This window comes from Nomascus leucogenys, chromosome 4 (assembly GCF_006542625.1).
Source record: "Nomascus leucogenys isolate Asia chromosome 4, Asia_NLE_v1, whole genome shotgun sequence".
Classification (NCBI taxonomy): Eukaryota; Metazoa; Chordata; class Mammalia; order Primates; family Hylobatidae; genus Nomascus; species Nomascus leucogenys.
In genome coordinates, this window is record NC_044384.1 from 78,363,255 (window position 1) to 78,383,806 (window position 20,552).

At 38.5% G+C, this 20,552-nt stretch overlaps 1 protein-coding gene across 1 annotated transcript in view; it reads left to right on the forward strand.

The window, feature by feature from the left end:
- GLYATL1 (glycine-N-acyltransferase like 1) overlaps positions 1 to 19,885 on the forward strand; it is a 49,945-nt gene extending 30,060 nt beyond the window's left edge. Inside the window, exons 2-7 of the mRNA XM_030810853.1 lie at positions 6,372 to 6,489; positions 9,903 to 9,931; positions 10,715 to 10,822; positions 17,615 to 17,741; positions 18,018 to 18,195; positions 18,451 to 19,885. Coding sequence (XP_030666713.1) covers positions 6,372 to 6,489; positions 9,903 to 9,931; positions 10,715 to 10,822; positions 17,615 to 17,741; positions 18,018 to 18,195; positions 18,451 to 18,868 — 978 coding nt within the window. The 3' untranslated portion in view covers positions 18,869 to 19,885. The remainder of the gene's footprint in view (positions 1 to 6,371; positions 6,490 to 9,902; positions 9,932 to 10,714; positions 10,823 to 17,614; positions 17,742 to 18,017; positions 18,196 to 18,450) is intronic.
- The last annotated feature ends 667 nt before the right edge of the window (positions 19,886 to 20,552 follow it).

Consider the following 20,552-nt stretch of genomic DNA (forward strand, 5'->3'; position numbering starts at 1 on the left):
TGAAAGCTGAATTTGGGGCCGAAAAATGGGGAACAGGAGATGAAAGAATCAGAAAGGAAATATTAAGGAGCAACAAAGAGTCACCTGCTGATTTGTAGTATAGCCAAAGTTTTCGTTTTTCTCTTCTTTAGACTCTTAGAGGACTAGAAGACATCAGAGAGCTTTAAAATGTTCTAGGATGCCCAAGCCAAGAAAGCATGTCCTGTGGATCCAACACCTTCTCAGTTCCCTGATATAGCTAAAACCAAATACCACTTCCTGATTTCTCTGCAGGCATTGAAACCTCATCAGCAACCCAGAACAGTTTGGCATAACTTGTTCTCTCCATGAAGTCCCTAAATATCCCCTTTCTTCCTCTCTAAAAGCTTCAAGAATCCACTTTCATGTCAAGTTTTTCTACAGAGGAAGATTGTTGTTTATATCACATTCCAGAAACCCTCATCCTTTTCTGGTATCTATTTAAGTTGGTGCTATCAGTCTTTTTTACCATAAAGAACCTGTGTTTACTTGGCTCTTCTACGTCTTGCCACCAGCCACCAGTCAGTTAAAACAGCTTTCTTTTGCTACAGAGAGGTGCAACCACATCTAAAGCCACCATCAGTTCAAGGTCCTCTGACTGGATTAACAACCCCTCCCTCAGTGTCCAGATATGAAGAATCTGCTCAATCACCAAAGCTCCTGAATTAAGAGTTAGGATGCTCCTTTGGGCCTTCAGGAGGAACTTCATTAGGAATTCTGAGATAGAGCAAGCATTCCTGGGGAACTACAGGTCCCAGTGTCCTCCTGTCATCTCAGAAGCCAGTAAAGAAACCTTTTTCCCTAGAAAGACTTCTGGAGAAAAAAAATTCCCCAAGATTTGAGAGTATGAGAGTCTCATGGTGAGGTCCCTGGTGAACAGAAATCAGAAAAGTACTAGTACACAGAAGAGATGTACAAGCATCTGGTCACTGCCTCAAAGTAACTTTGAATTTATTATGACTTAGATTGAGATAGAGTGATTCTTTGACTGTTCGATCCGTGCCTGAAACAAACATGATTAATATCCATAATCTTATTAATTTTATTATCCCTAGGAGGCAAAGTCTCCAAAGTTTTCCAAAAGATCTTGCAAAGGCAACTCTCCTCAGAATCCCTAGGAAGTTTTCAGATTTTATGAATAGGTGCCAACAGCTATCAGATGTCTTCCAACGATGGCTGCTGCATCCCAGTTTCACATTGCTAAAGGTTAATGAAGGACATTGATATGAAAGAAGCATCCCAGAGACCCTTGACACATTGTGAGAGTACACAGAGGGTGGGGCTCCATCAGCCTCCCACAGACACTCAGCCATACCATTCCCATTCCCTGCTAGGAGCAAGGCCTCACAGGGGTTCAAAGGTGGCCAACTCATTGCCACTCTTTGTAGTATGAAGTATACCAACACGTAAAGGTAGGCTAAACATTGATAATATAATAGATTTAAAATGTGTATAAATGTATGCTTACAACCACAAAAATGCCATGCAATATTATTGTTCTACTTACAAGATCAGTGCAGGAATTATAAAGCATTAATTCAGAGTGGACTCTTGCCAGTGTGTAATTTATGGTGCATGTGTTCTCCATTCTGTCTGTGTTTCTGTACCATTGGTTGATAACACTAGAATCTCAAATTTGGGACCCTTTTTGAAAGTGGGGCCATGCCTAAATGGTATCCTAGTTGTCTCTTCCACCATAACCCCATGATGGACCTGCAGAGTCCCAAAGATGGAAGAACATTCAGGGGTAGCCAGCAGGAGAGACCTAGAATCAGAGATCTCTCACACAGCCTGAAAAGCCCAAAGCTGATTAGCATAACCTCAGCACCTGTGAAACCAGAATTCATTGCTTCCATTCAGAGATCCCATGTTCATGCCAGAATCCAAGCTGCCATGAGTATTTCACGCAGTCACTTATGACTAATACTGAGTACAATGGGACTGATATCAGAACTAAGCTAGGCCCAGAGAGCCCCCAGGTTGTGACACATAAGGCTAAACCTTTGAGTTTTGATCCACACAGTAGATATATCAGAGAAGTGGACTTGGAGAATCCCCTGCTGGAGTCCTAGAGAGGAACCACTCTGTCAGATACCATGTGTTTCTGAGAGGAAGGCATAGGGGTCTAGTTCCAGCCGTATCCCTCTGCACCCCACATGCACATGCTGAGTTCTAGAGAGACTCAAGAGCTGGTCTGAAAGGCTGATGCAAAGGAGTCTGCTCTGGAACTGAAGTGTTATAAGAAACTGGCAAGCTCAGCAGCCATACAGATGGGTGAGGAGCCCAGAGATGGGAGAGGAAGCTATTCTCCTGGCCAAGGTCCTGAGTCAGTTTGCCAGAATTGTAGGCAGACTTGAGGCCGACTGGAGCTAGCACTGGCAGCGGAATTGAAACCTCCCCTGTAGTCCCATAGAGAATTTTTTTTGTATAAACATAGAAATTGACCCTTCTGATCTTAATGCTTGAAACTTTTATTTGTTTTATATGAATTTAATCCTTAGTAAAGGACCCCTAGGTCCCTCAAAAACTATCAAAGAATTGAAACTCACCAGATGATCCCATCCAGACAATGGGACACCAGACCCCTCATAAATTATGATTGCTTCCTTAGGTCTCCTGAGTTCCTGTTTTTCTACACATTGTACATTTCTTCACTGCTATGAAAACTCATAATTTTAGTTGATCAGCAAGATGGATTTGAGACTGAGCTTGCATCTCCTCTGCTGCAGCATCCAACTCAGCCTTCTTCCTTGGCAATTGGTTATATTGATTGGCTTTCTGTGTGGTGAGCTGCAGGACCTAGACCACACCCCTGCTGTTTCAGTAACAGCTTTTGGTTCCCCGACCAGGAACACTTTGGCTTGGCTGCCACGGGCCAGGAGTCTCACAAAACTACTAAGCAGCTGCTTACCCAATTTTGGCTGGAGATGAGTACCCTCTCTCTGGGGCCACCACAGCTGGCCCCAACCATGTTCCTGATTGCCTTGGAAGAACTGCCTTTGGAACTTGACATCGGCATCCAGATAGGTGACTGTCCTTTGTGGGCCCAGACAGAAAGATCTGCTCCTCTCAGTTTGGGAAATTTTTAAAGGAATTTCCACTTGCGGGTTGAACAAGCCCGACTGATGAAGAGAGGGAAATACCCTGACTGTTTCAGTATGGACATTCTTGGGGACTTGTTTGTCACTGTGTGTGTGTCCAGGCAAGTGAGTGTCTTTTGTGGGTACCAGATAGTGGGATCAGTTCCTCTCCATTTGAGAAATTCTGAAGGAATTTTGATTTGCAGGTTGATTGAGCCCAACCAATGGAGAGAGGAATCACCCCAGCTCTTTCAGTTTGTAGACTTTGGGGGCTTGTTTGATGCTGCAGCAGTTGAATTGTTTTAGTGACTGTTTTCATGTGTCTGATATAGTCATCGGAAATTAGAATTTAATAAACTGACACTCTTTTGTTAATACTGTTTGACCCCAGTATAGTTTGGAGTCTGGTATTTGCCCTTGAATGGGAAAGTGGGTTGAAATTCCATGTATCCAGGCTTTTGTGCTGCTGTTGGGCCAAGTTAGCATGTGATATTCTTCTGTGGTGCTGTTTGACCCCAGTGTTCTTTGGAGTCTGGAGAAATTTGGACTTTAAAAATTAAACTGCCACAGAAACTGTTTTACTGAAAATTTTGGTTCACAGCCTTCACTGGATTACCTATCAAGGCTAACAAAGTTCAGTCATGTGAACATGTTTGCAGACTGGTGAGTTTGTATTTCAATAGCTAGAGTTCCAAGGTAAAAGCTGTTGGATCTTTGGGTGTATGTATGTCTAGATGTGTTAATGTGTAGGCATATGTATTACTTTAAATGTTGTGACTACCCAATTGGCTTATAAATAAAAGAGTGCTCATAGGTTAAGTAAATAAGTCCAAAGTATTTTTCATGTTCATGTTACTTAAGTAAATCTTTAGCAAGCTAGCATTAAAATTATTGTAAAATAAAAATAGAAATGTCATCATAATTGTCAGCATACATTTTTGTCTGGGTTTTATATTTGTCTCTGCTAGATATTTTGAGGTATGAGAGTTTGGCACAGAAGTTTATAAAGTTGTCACCAGGAGTTTGAGATAAGCCTGGGAAACAAAGACCCCCTCCCCCATCTCTATAAAATAAAAGTTAAACAATTAACCAAGCACAGTGATTCATGCCTGTAGCCCCAGCTACTCAGGAGACTGAGATTGGAGGATTGCTTGAGCCTGAATGATCAAGGCTGCAGTGAGTCTTGATTCAGCCACTGCACTCCAACCTAGGTGAAAGAGCAAGACCCTGTCAAAAGACAAATAGAGGCAGAGAATGACAATGGGGCACAGAAGCATTGCAGGGAGACTAGGGGAGGAGTTGTAATTTTTAATAGGATGGCCAAAGGAGGCCTTATTGAGCAGGTGGCTTTTAGGTGAAGACTTAAAGAAGGTAATAGAGTTTTTATAGGTCTAATGAGAAAACAGAATGCAGGCAGAAGAAAAAGAACAGCCAACATCCTGAAGCAGAGAGGCCAAAGAGAGTGAGGTCTAGGACCTGACTGGACAGATGTCAGGGAGGTGACTGGAGTCTAACTTACAGAACTGTTATAAGCAATTTGTATCTTTTTCTCTAAATGAGATTGGGAGTTGCTGCAGGAGTTGCACACAGACATGACAAAATCTGGATTTTGTTTTAAAAGGAGCATCCTCATTTGTTATTGACGGAAGACTAAAGACATTCTCCATCCAGAAAAGACTGCTAAGAACTGTGAAGCATAAAAAAGTTTACCCTACTTGGGGCAAAGTTTCATGAATGCTGACAGATAACACTAGCTTCCTAGGTCAAAGACAGAGTTTTATGACTCATTCAACATGGAGAATGATTTTTGTGTTTGTGTCAGTCATCCTTGCTCCACAAGTCCTACAGAGGAAATACAGAAAGGCAGATTAATGTTGCAAGTGCAACAGATGTGTGTTGCAGCCAAGGAACCCTGAAATTAGGGCACCTGGATGTTTTATAATGAACTGCAAGCAAACCTGTCTGAACTTTGCTCCAGAGGGAGACATTACCTTTCTTATACTGATCAGTAAGCAGACCTGCCCTCTGCTTCAGAAGAAAGCAATATCTCTAGCTTCCAAGCTGTCCTCTTTGGAAACATCCTTGAAAAGACAGTCAGGAGAAAAAGGCTGTCAATGTCTCTGCTCATAAGACATACAGAAATGTGAGAGGCCATGAAGAATTTTCTCCCAGCCAGAATTAGCAGGATGTCATAATGGATTGGATGTAAAGTGGGAGGGGAAAAGATACTTAAGAATAACTCCAAGAATTTTTGTTTGAACAGGTGAAAAAATGGAGCTGCCATCAACTAAGTTGAGAAAGACTACAGGCAAAGTAGGCTGGGTGGAGAGGGTGGATAAGAAGATTGATGTGAGACATAATGAGTTTGAGATGGCTATTGGATGGACAAGAGATGTCAAACAGGCTGTTAGATACATATGCCTTGAGTTTGGAAAAAGTTTGAGTAATAATTTAAATGTATTAGTCATTGGCAGGTAGATTGATTTTAAAGCCATGGGACCAGATGGGATCACCGGGAACTCTGAAGTGATGCAAAATTAAGAAATTGGGGAGAAAAGAAGCGTCCACAGAGGAGACTGAGAAAAAGTAACCAGTAAAGTTAAAGAAAAAACAAGAGACTGTGTTGTCTTGGAAACCAAGTGAAGAAAGTCCATTAAAGGATGATCTATTAAGATGAGAAGCAATAATTGACCACTGGATTTAATAACATAGAGATCACTGATGGTTTTAAAAAGTGTTCCAGTAGAATGGTAGCAGCGAAAACCCAATTAGATGAGGTTAGGAGGGGGATTGGAGAGAGCATGTATAGACAATCCTTTCAATAAATTTTGCTACAAAGTGTTAAAACAAACTAATTACAGCCTGAGAAGGATTCTGTACTTCTTCATTTGAGTCCTTGTGGGTGAACTGTAACCTAGCTTAATCATCAGACAAAATTGAAATCCTAATTTAGTATTGTGCACCTGTAACAATACTTGAGTGTTGGCCAATCCCAGCAGCCATACTTCAACCACTCATAGACTGCTGAATGTTCAAACTGTGTTCAAATAAGGCAAGCGCCCAGTTGTAACCAATCTCATTGTTTCTGTACCTGATTTCTGGTTCCTGTACATCACTTTACCTTTTTTTGTCTATAAATTCGTTTTGACCACGAGGCACCCCCGGAGCCTCGGTGAATCTGCTGTGTTTCTGAAGGCTGCCGGATTCACGAATTGTTTGTTGCTTAATGAAACTCTTTTAAGTTTAATTCAGCTGAAGTTTTTCTTTTATCAGATGGTGTCACAAGAAAGATCTGAAGTGGAGCTTCTGGTATCCCCAGGAGCGCGAAGTGAACACGGAAGGTACCTGCAGGATCCAATTGTGTCCATTGATCTCTCAGAGTGGCTGAGGAAAGCTCCCTCTCGCATTTTGGAGCTTCACACATTTGTGTTTTGAGCTCTTTGAGTTGCTTGGAGCAAATTTCTGATCCAAACTGGGTTTGGAGTCACAACAGGAAACAGACTGGGTCTAGGAACAGATTTGATCTTGGAATTAACTGGCCTGGATCCAGTTAGAGGCCTCTTACATCTCACTGGGTCAGAAAGGAACTGGTAGTAAGCAGTAATGTTGCAGGAGCTATAAAATTTGGCTTTTGAAAATTTACAGGGATTTTTGTGTTCTACCCCTTTGTTTCTTTTTTTTTCTTTTCTTTTTTTTTTTTTTTTTTGTGCGCCTAGGTAGGAAAAAAATCACTGGCTAAGTTCATCAAGAGAACCTAAGAATAAAGCCAATATTTTAGATAAAAATGGGATCCTTAATTTCTGGAAAACTGACTTCCTTCTGGCTTATACATTAGGACTGTATACTAAGTCTTACAGAAATGGCAAAATGTTACTAAAGATAACTTAGAGTGGAACATTCCAAATGAACAACGATGCCAATGCATTTAAACAACAATGCCAAGTACATTTATAAATGAGGGCTCTCAGTAAAGTCTCTTTTGACCAAAAACAGTTTTGGCACTATGGGATGTCAACTGCTATTCTTTTTGGAATAATCTGCCTTGCACTCTTTGTTGACTGCTGTGGGTGACAGGATGAGGCATGTCCAGAATCCTGGGACATAGGGAGCTTTTTCCTTCTCCCTACAAAAAAAGAAACTTGATAGCTGATGGGACTGTGGGAAAAAAATAAAAATATATATAGCATTTATTCTGTTTTCATAATTCTCATATTTAACTATGGTTCCATTGCCTTCCATGTTTTTTTTCAATCTTGCATAAAAATAAAAACATCTCAATGGTACAAACTAAAATTCTTAAATAAGAAATAAATCACACATACTTTCAGCACCCAAAAACAATTTTCATGTTTATTTATTCCCTTCAAGTCCTTGTCCACATGCAAACATAATTTGGGTACATATGTAAAAGTTATATATTTTGATTTTTTTACCCATTATTCATTATAATTGCTTTTTTGTAGTCTTCACAGTGACCACTGACTGTGTGCTACTCATATTTACAAACTGTCATTCACAAATTTATAATTTCTCTTTAGTGGACATTAAACTTATTTTCCATATATTATGAAAAATTATTTTAGTTAAGGAATGAAATTCTGATATATAATACGACAGAGGTGAACCTTGAAAACATTATGCTAAGTGAAATAAGCCAGACCCAAGTGGAGCAATATCATAGGATTCCATGATAGATGAAGTACCTAGAATAGGCAAATTCCTAGAGAAATAAAGTAAAATAAAAGCTATTTTATATATCTATATCTAATCTATATCTATATCTATATCTATATCTATATCTATATCTGTATCTATATCTATATGGCCCCCTAGCCAGGGGCTAGGGAGAGAGGGAGTAATTGTGATTTCATGGGTATAGTTGCCATTTAGGATGAGAAAAAGGTTCTGGAAATGGATAAGCACCATGAATGTATGTAATACCGCTGCATTGTATGCTTAAAAATGGTTAAACAGTAAGTTTTGTGTTATGTGTCCTTTACAACAATTTTTTAAAGAAGGTGGGGAGGGGTCTCCCCAGGTTTTTAGCAGCTTCCTGATTTAGAAAAGAAATGTTGATGGTAGGAATACAGGTAGAGAACACTTTTATTTGGGTAAATGTTAGAAGCTGAGGCCAGGGTGGGGTCACAAGAGCAATATTAAGTATGAGGAGGAGGAGGCCCTCAATTAAGGTCATTGCAAGGGGATGGAGTAGGGAATGGATAGGAGGGGTATTTTGGACAAAGATTGGTAGCTGATAGGTGTGGGGATTGTTCTCATGTATCAGCCCAGGATATAATGTTCCCGGGGCAAATGGAACACAAGTTTTTTTGCGGGAAGTGATATAGCATGGTAGATCTTGAATTAAAACTTTTAAAATCTTGACCAAAAGCTGAAAGGAGAAGACAATGGTGTAACACATGGGTATGGGCAATTTTAGTTAAATCAGGTGAGAAACAGAGCAAAGAAAGCACTTGGAGATGGGGGGAAGAAAAAGACCATTTTTTTTGACAGCTACAAGAACAGCAGGGTCAGACAGGGGATAGGCTCATGTCAGAGATCCAGTTCCATTTACTAAAACTTCCTTGGATATTCAAACATTCTGAAATTCTGAGATCTTGCAAAAGGATGCCTTTGTTTAAACATTGCTTCATCCAGCTACAGAACATAGTTTAACTTTGAGGCCTTTGACCCCAGACAAGATAAAATATGTTTCACCTTGCCTATTACTTAATGCATATTTGTTAACTATTTTAACTTCATGGATAAAAAATTGCAAAAATCTGTGTTAACTAATTTGCAAATGGTTGTTTCAAATATCTGATTCGTGGGTTCCTTCTCTTACATTAATTAAGTTTGTTGTAAGTTCTTCACATTTTTAATTATTTTTACATCATTTAATATAATTGCTAAATCTCTATATGACATGTTGATTAATATAAAATCAATTTAAAAAACTAACATATATTAAAACTTGTTCTTTATTCCAGGCATAATGCTATGCATTTTATATATATTACATTGTGTAATCTCAATCCTTTGGAAAACATGCATTCTAATTTCCAGTTCCAAAGTCGTGAGAAAACACTTTGAGGTTCTGATTGATTAAGCAACTTAACAAAGAAGTAGGAGACGGAACTAAAATTTGAAACCAACGTAAGCTTTGAACCTAACAGTTGTGATGATCACCTTCTCCAAGTTATTGTTAAATTATTGGCACATTTCTAAGAATTCTGAATGATATTTCAACAAAAGTTTACAGATATGTATTAAAATTTTTCTATCTTTTTAAAATTTTTGTAATGAAACTGGGACAAGTTCCAAAATGGCCATAAGTTTGAAATATTTGGCCCTGAGAAACTAAAGAAAATCTATGCCTACTCCTGCTCTAAGATTTTAAGTCATACCTGTTCTTAGAGGGCTGATATTTTCTATTTCAGATGAAAGAAGAATTCTCAGGCATATAATGACCAAAATACACAAAAAAATTTATGATGGTGGTGGTGGAGTGTTCTGTTACAGGCATTTGGGAAGCTCACAGAACTCTTAATATTCACTTTTAATTCTTTCCACAAGGGAGGAAGGGCATGGGTTTCAGAGCCATTCATATATGGTTTCAAAATCTGACTCTGGCATTTATCTCTGTTAAGAACTTGAGAAATTTACTTAGTCCCTCTGAAATTTGGTGTATTCAGAATTAATATGATACTAACAGTACCTACATCATGAGTGTTACTTGAATGGAGATGTATAAAGTGCATTTTAAATTCATTTGGTTCCTTAACATTTTCCCTTCACTTCTTATCTTTTCAGAGTTTCTTCTTCAAGGTCTCAGGGTCTGAAGCATCCCACAGAATGATCCTACTGAATAACTCCCATAAGCTGCTGGCCCTATACAAATCCTTGGCCAGGTGCATCCCTGAGTCCCTGAAGGTGAGGGAACAGTGGGAGGTCAGGGTATGGGAGTAGGGGTGTTGAGGATGAGAAAATAGCAGGCTTGTGATTCTGGTCCTTCCTGACTTTTTGCAGAGGGTTGGAGCTGGGAAACAGGATGGGATTGGGGTCACAGGATGCATATCAGGAGCTGCTGCTTCTCTTTGGGAAGAGGCAGCTAGGCCCACTCTGCAGGTTTTGCCACTCATTTGGAGAGGCGGTGGAGCATGGTGGCTACGAACATGGTTTGGAGCCAGTCTGAATGGATATGCATTCCAAGGCTGCCATTTTCTAGTCAGATGGCTTTGTGGATGTTTCTTTCCCTTTCTCTGACTTTACGTTTGGTTTTTTCATCAATGAAATGGGAATAATATTAGCACCTACCTCTTAAAGTTGCTGTGGACACTGAATAAATCTATACGATATAAATGCTAAGACCATTGCCAAGTGCCCAGCTAGTACACAGTAGCTCTTTGATAACACAAAGACAGTCCTACCTGTGAGTTCTGCCTGCTTGCTGGTGACTTCATGTCCATCAGTATGGTCCTGGAGATGCTGCTCATCTCACCATCACTGACTTGGTCCCAGTACCTTCTCTTAATCTCCATTTTTCTCTTCCTCTCCACATCCAGATCCTCATCTCTGGGGATCTCAACCTCTCCTAGTCCCTTTCATCCCTCCTTCAGGTGTACGGCTCTGTGTATCACATCAATCACGGGAACCCCTTCAACATGGAGGTGCTGGTGGACTCCTGGCCCGAATATCAGATGGTTATTATCCGGCCCCAAAAGCAGGTAGGTACACAGACAGGGACTGGTGGAGCCAGGCAGGTCCACAGGGCCTGAGGAACTGACCGGTTCAGACACTTTCATAAGGTGAAAGGAAACGTGAGTATTTAAAAACACTCCTTCAGTATTGAGCACCTTGCATGAGTGCCACGTGTTCCCACTCTTCCTGTAAAGCATGGGACTCTTCTGGGAAAGGGGGTGGAGGAGGAAGGGGAGGAAAAGGACAAGGCTGACACTCACAGATTAATGGCCCTTTGAGATGGCAGGAGTCACCTGCAGGGGCTGAATGGAGGCCAACTTACAGGGAAAGTTGGGTGTCTGAGATATCAGAACAGTGGCTTAGAAACAACAACCAAGGCAGAAGTCCACCAGTAAAATTACCTCTCAGGGCCACGCATGGTGTCTTCTACCTGTAATCCCAGCACTTTGGGAGGCCAAGGCAGGAGGATCACTTGAGTCCAGGAGTTTGAGACCAGCCTGTGCAACATAGTGAGACCTCATCTCTACAGCAAATAAACAAAATTAGCAGGACATGGTGGTGCATGTTTCTACTCCTAGCTACTCAGGAGGCTGAGGTGAGAGGATGGCTTGAGCCCCAGAAGGTCAAGCTTGCAGTGAGCCAAGATCACACCACTGTACTGAAGCCTGGGCAACAGAGTGAGACCCTGTTGTTTTTGTTTTGTTTTTCAAAAAAAAAAAGTTACTTCTTAGGAGCCAGGGAAGGGACTCATAATTACTGTTTGTCAACTATGTGGAAGCACTTCTCTCGTTAGTGAATGTTATCATCAGAACAATCTTATGAAGTGAGCATTCATATCTCCAATTTAGAGATAAGGAAATGACATTGAGAAATATTAAGTCATGTAGCTGCTGGATTCCTGATGTTAAAGCATTGCCCAATCTGAATTCAAGTTCAGTGGACTCTACCACTTTTACTAGCTATATAACCATAGACACTTCTGTGAGTTTCATCATCTGTTAAAATGGGGAAAATAAGAGGACCTTCTTCAGAGGATTACACAAGGTTTAAATGAGATACTGTAGGTTAAACAGTTAGTACATAGCACATAACTGTAAATAGTGTTTACCATAATTAGCCATTATTGGCTGAGGATACACAAGGAATAAATGATGGAGCTGAAATAGTAGTACAAACCTAGGTGTATTTTTTTCCTAAATACTTCCCCTTTGTGTTTGTGTGTTTCATACACATCTGGTTAGTAAACTGAAGCCTCATTGCCAGCCCAACTTCATGTGGGTGTTAACGCTGAGCCCCCAAATAATAATAAGCCACACCAGGTCAAGACTAGTTTGCAAACTGGGTCAGGATTGGGATGCAGAAAGTGACAAAGTGACCCTAGCTTGAGGAAGAAAGGGGTAAAGGGGATGGGAACCAGGCTGAGCCTAACACCTTCCTTAGGGATGTTGTTTTGATCTCCTGGCTTCCTGACAATTTGGGATCAAAGATTAATTTTTAGTTTATTTAATCAATGGTCCAATGTCTTCAAAGTGTGATATGCTAGATAACTGTAGGAAGTAAAATAGTTCTTTTTACTTCAGTAACTTTGTAGTTATTGTATGTATTTTAGCAACACAACTATAGCATCAAGCCATAACTTCATATGTGCATTGCTTTGAACAAAGCTAGTTTTTATAAAGTGAGTCAATAAACAAAAACATGAAAATATAAAAGTTTCACACCACACATATAAGACCAAAAAAAAAAAAAAAGGAAAGAATGAAATATGCTGCAATTTACTTGGAAGTGTATTCACTTAGTCTGATTCCATAGCATACCACATTTCTTTCAGTATTGAAAGTCAGTCTGATTTTGAATAAGAGCTTTTCAGGGTGGGATGCAGGAGAATTATCTAGAAAAAAATTAATTTTTTCATGGTTGGTTTTTAATCACAAAGATAATCTATGTTGATTGTACAAGTAAAAAAAATCTAACATGATTTTAAAAAGTTAATAACCTCTTACCTCCCCTCCCCTCCTCTCCTCCTTTCCTATCCCTTGGTGTAATAAGTGTCCTTGCCCATATTAATACACAGAAGGAATCCCAGCACTTTGGGAGGCCGAGGCGGGCGGATCACGAAGTCAGGAGATCGAGACCATGGTGAAACCCCGTCTCTACTAAAAATACAAAAAAAAAAAATTAGCCTGGCGAAGGGGCAGGCACCTGTAGTCCCAACTACTTGGGAGGCTGAGGCCGGAGAATGGCGTGAAACCGGGAGGTGGAACTTGCAGTGAGCTGAGATCCCGCCACTGCACTCCAGCCTCCGGCGACAGAGCGAGACTCCGTCTAAAAAAACAAACACACAAAAAAATACACAGAGGGATATTCACTGATGATCTCTTTTGTCATCACTCTTAATTTGCCTTTAACATATGGACATCACTTTGGGTGAATCAATACAGCACTAAAGTATTCGTTTTAATAACTGGCATTTCATAGAGTCAATGCAATGCTATTTAGTCAATCATTCTGCTGCTGTTGGGTTCAAATTGTTCATACTTCTTTGCCACTACAAACAAGCTTCAATAAACATCTTCATATACATATCTTTACATCCTGGAAATTTTTCTCAGTACAATTGATTTCCAAAAGGAATATCTCCAAGTTAGAGTTTATCTTATTCTAAGCAGGCAATGCCAAATTACCTTCCCAAAGGATTCCACGATTTTATTTTTATTAGCAATGTATGGAAGAATTGTTTCCCCACATTCTCACCGGCACTGAATTTTATCCCTCTTTTAATTTGTCCCAAACTGGTGGGTGAAAAATGGCATCTTCTTGTAGATTTAATTTGCATTTCCCTGACTAGTGATACTGAACATACTATATTTTCATGTTTGTCAGTCATTTGGTGTTTACTTTTGACCTGTTTAAGTTCTTTGACCATTTTTACACTGGGGTTTTGTGTCATTGTTAAAATTTTGTAAGTGTTTTGGATACTAGGGATACTAAAAAAAGGTGTATGCTACAAATTAGTTGCCCAATTTAGAATTATTTTATATTTTATTGATGGAGATTTTGACATTAAGAAATTTTTTATTTTCATGTAATCAAATATATTATCTTTTTCACTATGACTTCTGAGGTTTTGGGTTTTTTTAGTTAATAATTAGGAAGATTTTTGCTACTCCAAGATCATACAACTGTTTTCTCATTTTGTCTTACAGTGAGTTAATTTTTACTTTTGACATTGCAAACTTCATTCTGTTTGGAATATATTTTTTAATAGCATGAATTAACATTCTTTTATATTAATCTTCCTTATGGCTGGCTAATTATGTTAGTACCATTTATTAAATAAGTCATTCCCTACTGAAACATAAATGTCTATTTTGTCATATAACATGTTATGTATTTTTGTATCTGTTTCTGTATTTTTTTCTAGTCTTTTCTCATGCTATTTCATTGTTTTTGTGGTAAATTGTAATATCTAATAAAGCAAATCACCCTTCACCAATCTTTTTTTACTTTCCTATTTCTGATAAACTTAATAGCTATATGAACATAAACGAATTCTTCTAGTTCCCCACCAACTACCCCAAATAACTATTGCAGTTGTGATTGGTATTAGAGGAGGATTTTTTGACAATTTTGGAAGGATTAATATTTTTGTGATACTAAATTTTTCATCAAGAAATATGGTCTTTTTCGCACTTTTTTCAGTTTGCATTCTATGCCATCTGGTAAAATGTTAGTGTTTTCCTGTGATAAACTAAGTGATTTTTCCATTAACTTTACCCTTAGGTATTTTATACTATTTGTTAAGATTATTAAATTATTTTCCTGTTATATTTCTGAGCATTATTATTTTGTTATTGCTTTGTATTTGTATTCTTGATTTCCAAATATGTCCCACTATTCTTTAAAATCCTGCTTGTGTGGGACATTATTTGTTTTGTTTTTTGTTGAAGTCTCTTGGATTTTCTAAATGTGTAATACTGTAATCTACAAACAAAGTAATTTGCTGCTGCTTTGCCAATATTTGTAAGGGTGTTTTTTTTTTATTATACTTTAGGTTTTTAGTTTCTTGCATTATTGCATAATATGCAACCTAAGAAAACAATTCCAACTAATAATAATAATATTTCTATACTTGTCTCATCTCTGATTTTAAATAGCTGTAAAAGCTTACATTTGGAATTACATTTGATTCTGTATTTACAGGTTTAGACATTTTCCTGTTGTTCCTACTTTCATAGAACTTAGAATGGAGGGTAAATTTTATGTTATTTAATTTTTGTCTTTTCTTTTTGGCAATTTATACACTCATGTAATTTTTTTCTCCTTTAACTTACTACACTAAAAGACCTTCCAAACAAAGCCATTATGGCCTTTCTAAAACCAACTATTCATGTTCACATTTTTTGTATATGCTACTGAATATTTTCTTCATAATTTTTGTATCTGCATGCATAAGGGAATGTGGTCATAACTCTCTTTTTGTTATTTCCTTACCAGATTTGGCATTAGGATCTTTTCATCTGTTACCAAAGTCTACTATTAAAATCATGTGTTTGTTTTTGGCTTATGTAGAATTTAAATGTAAAATAATCTTATTTTGTCTACATTTTATTTTTTAATTTCAACATTCTTTTTAGATACAGGGGGTACATGTGCAGATTTGTTACGTTGGAATATTGCATGATGCTGATTCTTGGAGTATGGACAGATTCCATCACCCTGGTAGTGAGCATGGTACCCAATAGGTAGTTTTCTAACCCAGCCCCTTTTACTCCACCCTCTGGTAGTCCACACTGTCTATTGTTCCTACATTTATGCCCATGTGTGGTCAATGCTTAGCTCCCAGTTATGAGTGAGAGCATGTGATATTTGATTTTCTGTTACAGCAATAATTTGCTTAGGATTATTGCACTGTGGAAAGTAGTCTGGAAATTTCATACAGAACTTAAAACACAGTTGCCATCTGACCCAGTAATGTCTTTACTAGGTAAATACCCAAAAGAAAATGAATCATTCTACCAACATGACACATGCACTTGTATGTTCATTGCTACACAGTTCACAATAGCAAAGACAGGGAATCAAGCCAAGTGCTCATCAAAGGTAGACTGGATAAAAAAACTTGGTACATACATTTTTATGGAATACTACACAGCAATAGAAAATAATAAAATCATGTCCTTTGTAGCAACATGGATGAAGCTGGAGGCCATAACTCTTGTCTACTTTTTTAAAGGTAGATGTTTAATTTCATTTCTGATATTTTCTATTAGTTTGTTGAGGATTTCTATTTTTTTGAAAGTCAACATTGATAGTTTATTCTTGAGGGATAACATCCATTTCTTTTATCAGTAAATATCTTGCCTTGGAGTAGTATGTAATCTTCTATTAGAAGTCTTTTGTTCTTTTCTCTGTTTCTTCTGTTTCTGTTCTCATAGCTTATAGTCTTTTTTTTTTTTTTTGCTTTTTTCTCTTTCTCTTGTATTTCTTTTAATAAATGCCTTACCAGAAGTTTATCTCTCTCTTTCTTCTTCTCTCTTTTTGCCATTTAAAATTGAACTTTTGGCTTTATATACCCTTTGCACTATGTCTTGTTCTCCATTTCATTATTTATAGCTTTCATTTTTACAAATTGTTCCATTTGTTATTTTCTAGTTTACTTTGATATTCTTTTATATATTTCCTTGACTATTTACTTGGCTATTTTTGGTCATTCTTTTAAAATCAGGTCGTTTAAAACATCTACTCTTTTAAATTCGCTGATATTTTGGTTTTGACCATATTCAGGAATTTGCATTTATAAAAGCACCCTGAAATTCTTGAAGGTTTCTTTAAATTAATTATACTATTTTCTCTTTAACTTTAGCAATATGATTTCCAACATAATATTAATATATTCACTGCTAAAACTCTCACATTTATTGCTTATATTTCCCCAGAGAAACAGATCATCTTCCATTGAAGTTTCTGTCTTGCCAGAATGGGATCACGAGTCTCTTTCTTTCAAACCCAAGAGTCTAACACCACATAAATTACCCAGAGAGCTACCAAAAATTCAGTTACATCATTCTATTTTGTGGGCTTCTGGGTGTAAAGCCAGTGTCACTCTTCTAATAGGCTGATATCCTGTAGGCTTGGGAAAAGGCAATGTCTCAGTAATGTTTATATTCACTAAGGTATCTTGCACAAGCCCTGGACACTGTAGATTCTAGGACACTATTGATTCTAGGTGTCTGGTGAAACAGTAGGCACTAAAAATTAGAGAAATCACAGTTAAATTTATTTTGAGCCAAGTTTAAGGACTTAACTCTTAACAACACAAACTCAGTACAACCCGGAATGTGTCCCACAGTAGGTTACCTGGGGCACAGTATATATAACAGGAGTATCCGCTTGGCACAGGTGGTAAGAGAAGCAGGGAGAGAAGCAATTGTTGCATTTTTTTTATTCTGCTGGGTGCTTGGTGATGCTATATATAAAATAAGGTAAATGTGCAGTTGAGTGGGTAAGGAGAAAGGTGAGGCATCTTAAGGCCTGGTGGAGAGTGTCTGATTTCATCCTGTCTTAGTTCTGCATGTGATAAGGAGGTTTATAACCAATACTTGTCAGTGTTAAATATTTAACAAACTCCAGTTACACAGATAAGAGGTCAGCAGTAGCTTATAGGCCTAGGTTTTATTATCCACATGCCCAACTGCAACCATCATGAGCCACTGTTAAAATTATCTTTTGAACTTTCATTTTTCTAATAATTGCAATCAGTGAGAGGTGAAGAAAAAGTTCAAGGGAATGACCTGATCTTACATCATCCAATACAGGAGATGACTGATAACATGGATTCATACACAAACATATATCATGTGTTCTCCAAAGAGCCTCAAAAATCAGAAGAAGTTTTGAAAAACTGTGAGATCATAAACTGGAAACAGAGACTCCAAATCCAAGGTAACGAGTCGGAAGAAATGGGCAAGCAGCTGTGCTTCTCAAATTGTGTCTTCAGCTAACAGCATTAGCATCTCCTGAGAGCTATGTAATGTAAATTCATAGAAATGCTGGGGGCTGGGAGAGGTAGAGCAATTTGTGGTGTGACAAGGACTCCATCTGATTGTGATGTAAACTCAAGTTTGAGAACTACTAAGCACTGAGGTATTAATCAGGTGGGAGCAGTGTAAGTAGAGAACTCCATGTCTGACAATATTGCTTTCTTGGCTTTCTTCCCAGGTCTTCAAGAAAGTTTAGGTGAGGGGATAAGAGCGGCTACATTTTCAAAGTCAGTGAAAGTAGAGCATTCGAGAGCACTCCTCTTGGTTACGGAAGATATACTGAAGCTCAATGCCTCCAATAAAAGCAAGCTTGGAAGCTGGGCTGAGACAGGCCACCCAGATGATGAATTTGAAAGGTACAAAAACATGTCCTGATCATTTATAATTGCTATTCCTTGTACATTTTTGTAACTCACATAAATCAGTTTTGGAATGAAGAGAGGATGAATTCATTCCTTGGATGAATAAAGGTTGTCAAAGTTCAAAATATGCAACTTTGCAATGGTGAGTCTTTAAACAAGAAGAGTTCCCGGGATCTCTAGATTGGGATGGCACCTAGAAATTACAGGAGTGGGGATGAAAGTTGTTGTCTTTCTTTTTGTTTTCTACAGTGAAACTCCCAACTTTAAGTATGCTCAGCTGGATGTGTCTTATTCTGGGCTGGTAAATGACAACTGGAAGCGAGGGAAGAATGAGAGGAGCCTGCATTACATCAAGCGCTGCATAGAAGACCTGCCAGCAGCCTGTATGCTTGGCCCAGAGGGAGTCCCGGTCTCATGGGTAACCATGGACCCTTCTTGTGAAGTAGGAATGGCCTACAGCATGGAAAAATACCGAAGGACAGGCAACATGGCACGAGTGATGGTGCGATACATGAAATATCTCCGTCAGAAGAATATTCCATTTTACCTCTCTGTGCTGGAAGAAAATGAAGATGCCCGCAGATTTGTGGGGCAGTTTGGTTTCTTTGAGGCCTCCTGTGAGTGGCACCAATGGACCTGCTACCCACAGAATCTTGTTCCATTTTAGACAATGAAGCTGCTTAGTAATCTCTGCCCAGCCATCTCTTAATATTAAAGCAGACACCACAGAAAAGATTTCTTCACTTACAAATGCATATTGGGCAGTTATAATACAGCAGGAACTCTTCTCACATAGAGCCTTGATGTTAAAAGACACAGTCATGCTCTTGAGGAGCTTACAATCCTGGCTGGAGGCAGGAGAGGGTATAGTCTTTAAATATGCATAAGTGTTGTAGGGAAGGACAGGGTTACCAGTAAACATGTAACTAGAAAGCCTGGCTCAGTTCTTACCTCTGGGAATCAGAACTCTTTATGAAACTTGGTTGATAGAATCTACTATCTGGAAGATAAATGAAGGATTTTAATAAAATTGTCAATAGAATAAACCTAATCTGTATGGATACTTTATTGGAAATGAATATCCCTGCTATTTCTGGATTTATGAGGCATGGTACACTAAAGAATGGAATCAGTCTCTTAGTTCAGTGAATAGAAAGGTATCCAAGGTGAAGCCTGAGACAAATGGCTTTCCCAGGCTACCTTCCATCATTCTTGTGCAGAAAAGAAATCCAGAGAATCAAATAGACTGGCCTTGGGGCCTCTGCTATGGAAATGCATATTTTTTTGTGTCTCCTTTCTCCTACTCTTTCTCACATCCTCTTCATGATTGAAGCGTGGCACAAGGCAAGGTGTTGCCTGCGAGTCTGGTTGTAAGTTCAGCCTTTGGTGTTTGCACCACTGCTATCATAAGGGGTCAGGGACATTCCAGGAAGAAGTGACCACTAAGGTGAGGATTGGAGAGTGAGTAGGAGTGAGCCAGACAAAAAAAGCAGAAAATGCAGATGATGGAAAGGACATGTGCCATGCACTATCATAAGAGCTTCCTAACTGAACACTGATATTACAATTCTGAATCCATGATCTTAAAAAATAATTACACTTCTCCAGCAAAACTTGGCCTCTTTTGGTTCTGCTCTGCCACCCTGCCATTGGAACTTGGATTACTGCTATAGCAAAAAAAAAATAAAAAGTAAATAATTGGCATTTTCATTCTTTCTGATAGTCTAGATTTATAACAGAAAAGATACCTTAATAGAATTGGCTTTGGGAGTAAAGTCTGCCAGTATTAAGAAACGCCTATTCTCATCTCTCCATAAAAAACAAAACCTCCACAAAATTGAATGTTTATATTTGATGCGATTTGAAAGTGTGCAATTCCAGCAATTAAAGAATTGTGTAGGTCATGTAGCTTTTTAAAAAAACTTCATCTTAGAAGGCTGTGGTAGATCTGTCACAGCTTAGTATGAATCAATCCAATCAGATTTCTAAACTCCTAAGACCTGGCTGATTTGTTACATTGACTGAAATGAAAGCACGGTTTGAGAAAGAGAGGAAACATGTCATTTGGGATTTCAAAGGGTGGAACATTTTTACATAAAAAATAAACTCAGTAACTTGGGGTAATATGAAAACAGCTATATTTTTCACTCAAGATGCAAAAACTAATACAGATGATGAAAGAAGACAAAGTGAATAAAATTTGCCTATTTCAAAATGGTGCCTTGGGCAAGTCCTGTATCCAGAAGAGGATGTTCATCCAGGGTCTGTAGCTCAGGTCATCTTAGTGCAGCCCAGCTGGCAGCTTCCCTCCTCTGCGCCTTCTCTGAATGCAAGCCAGCTTCCCTTATCTA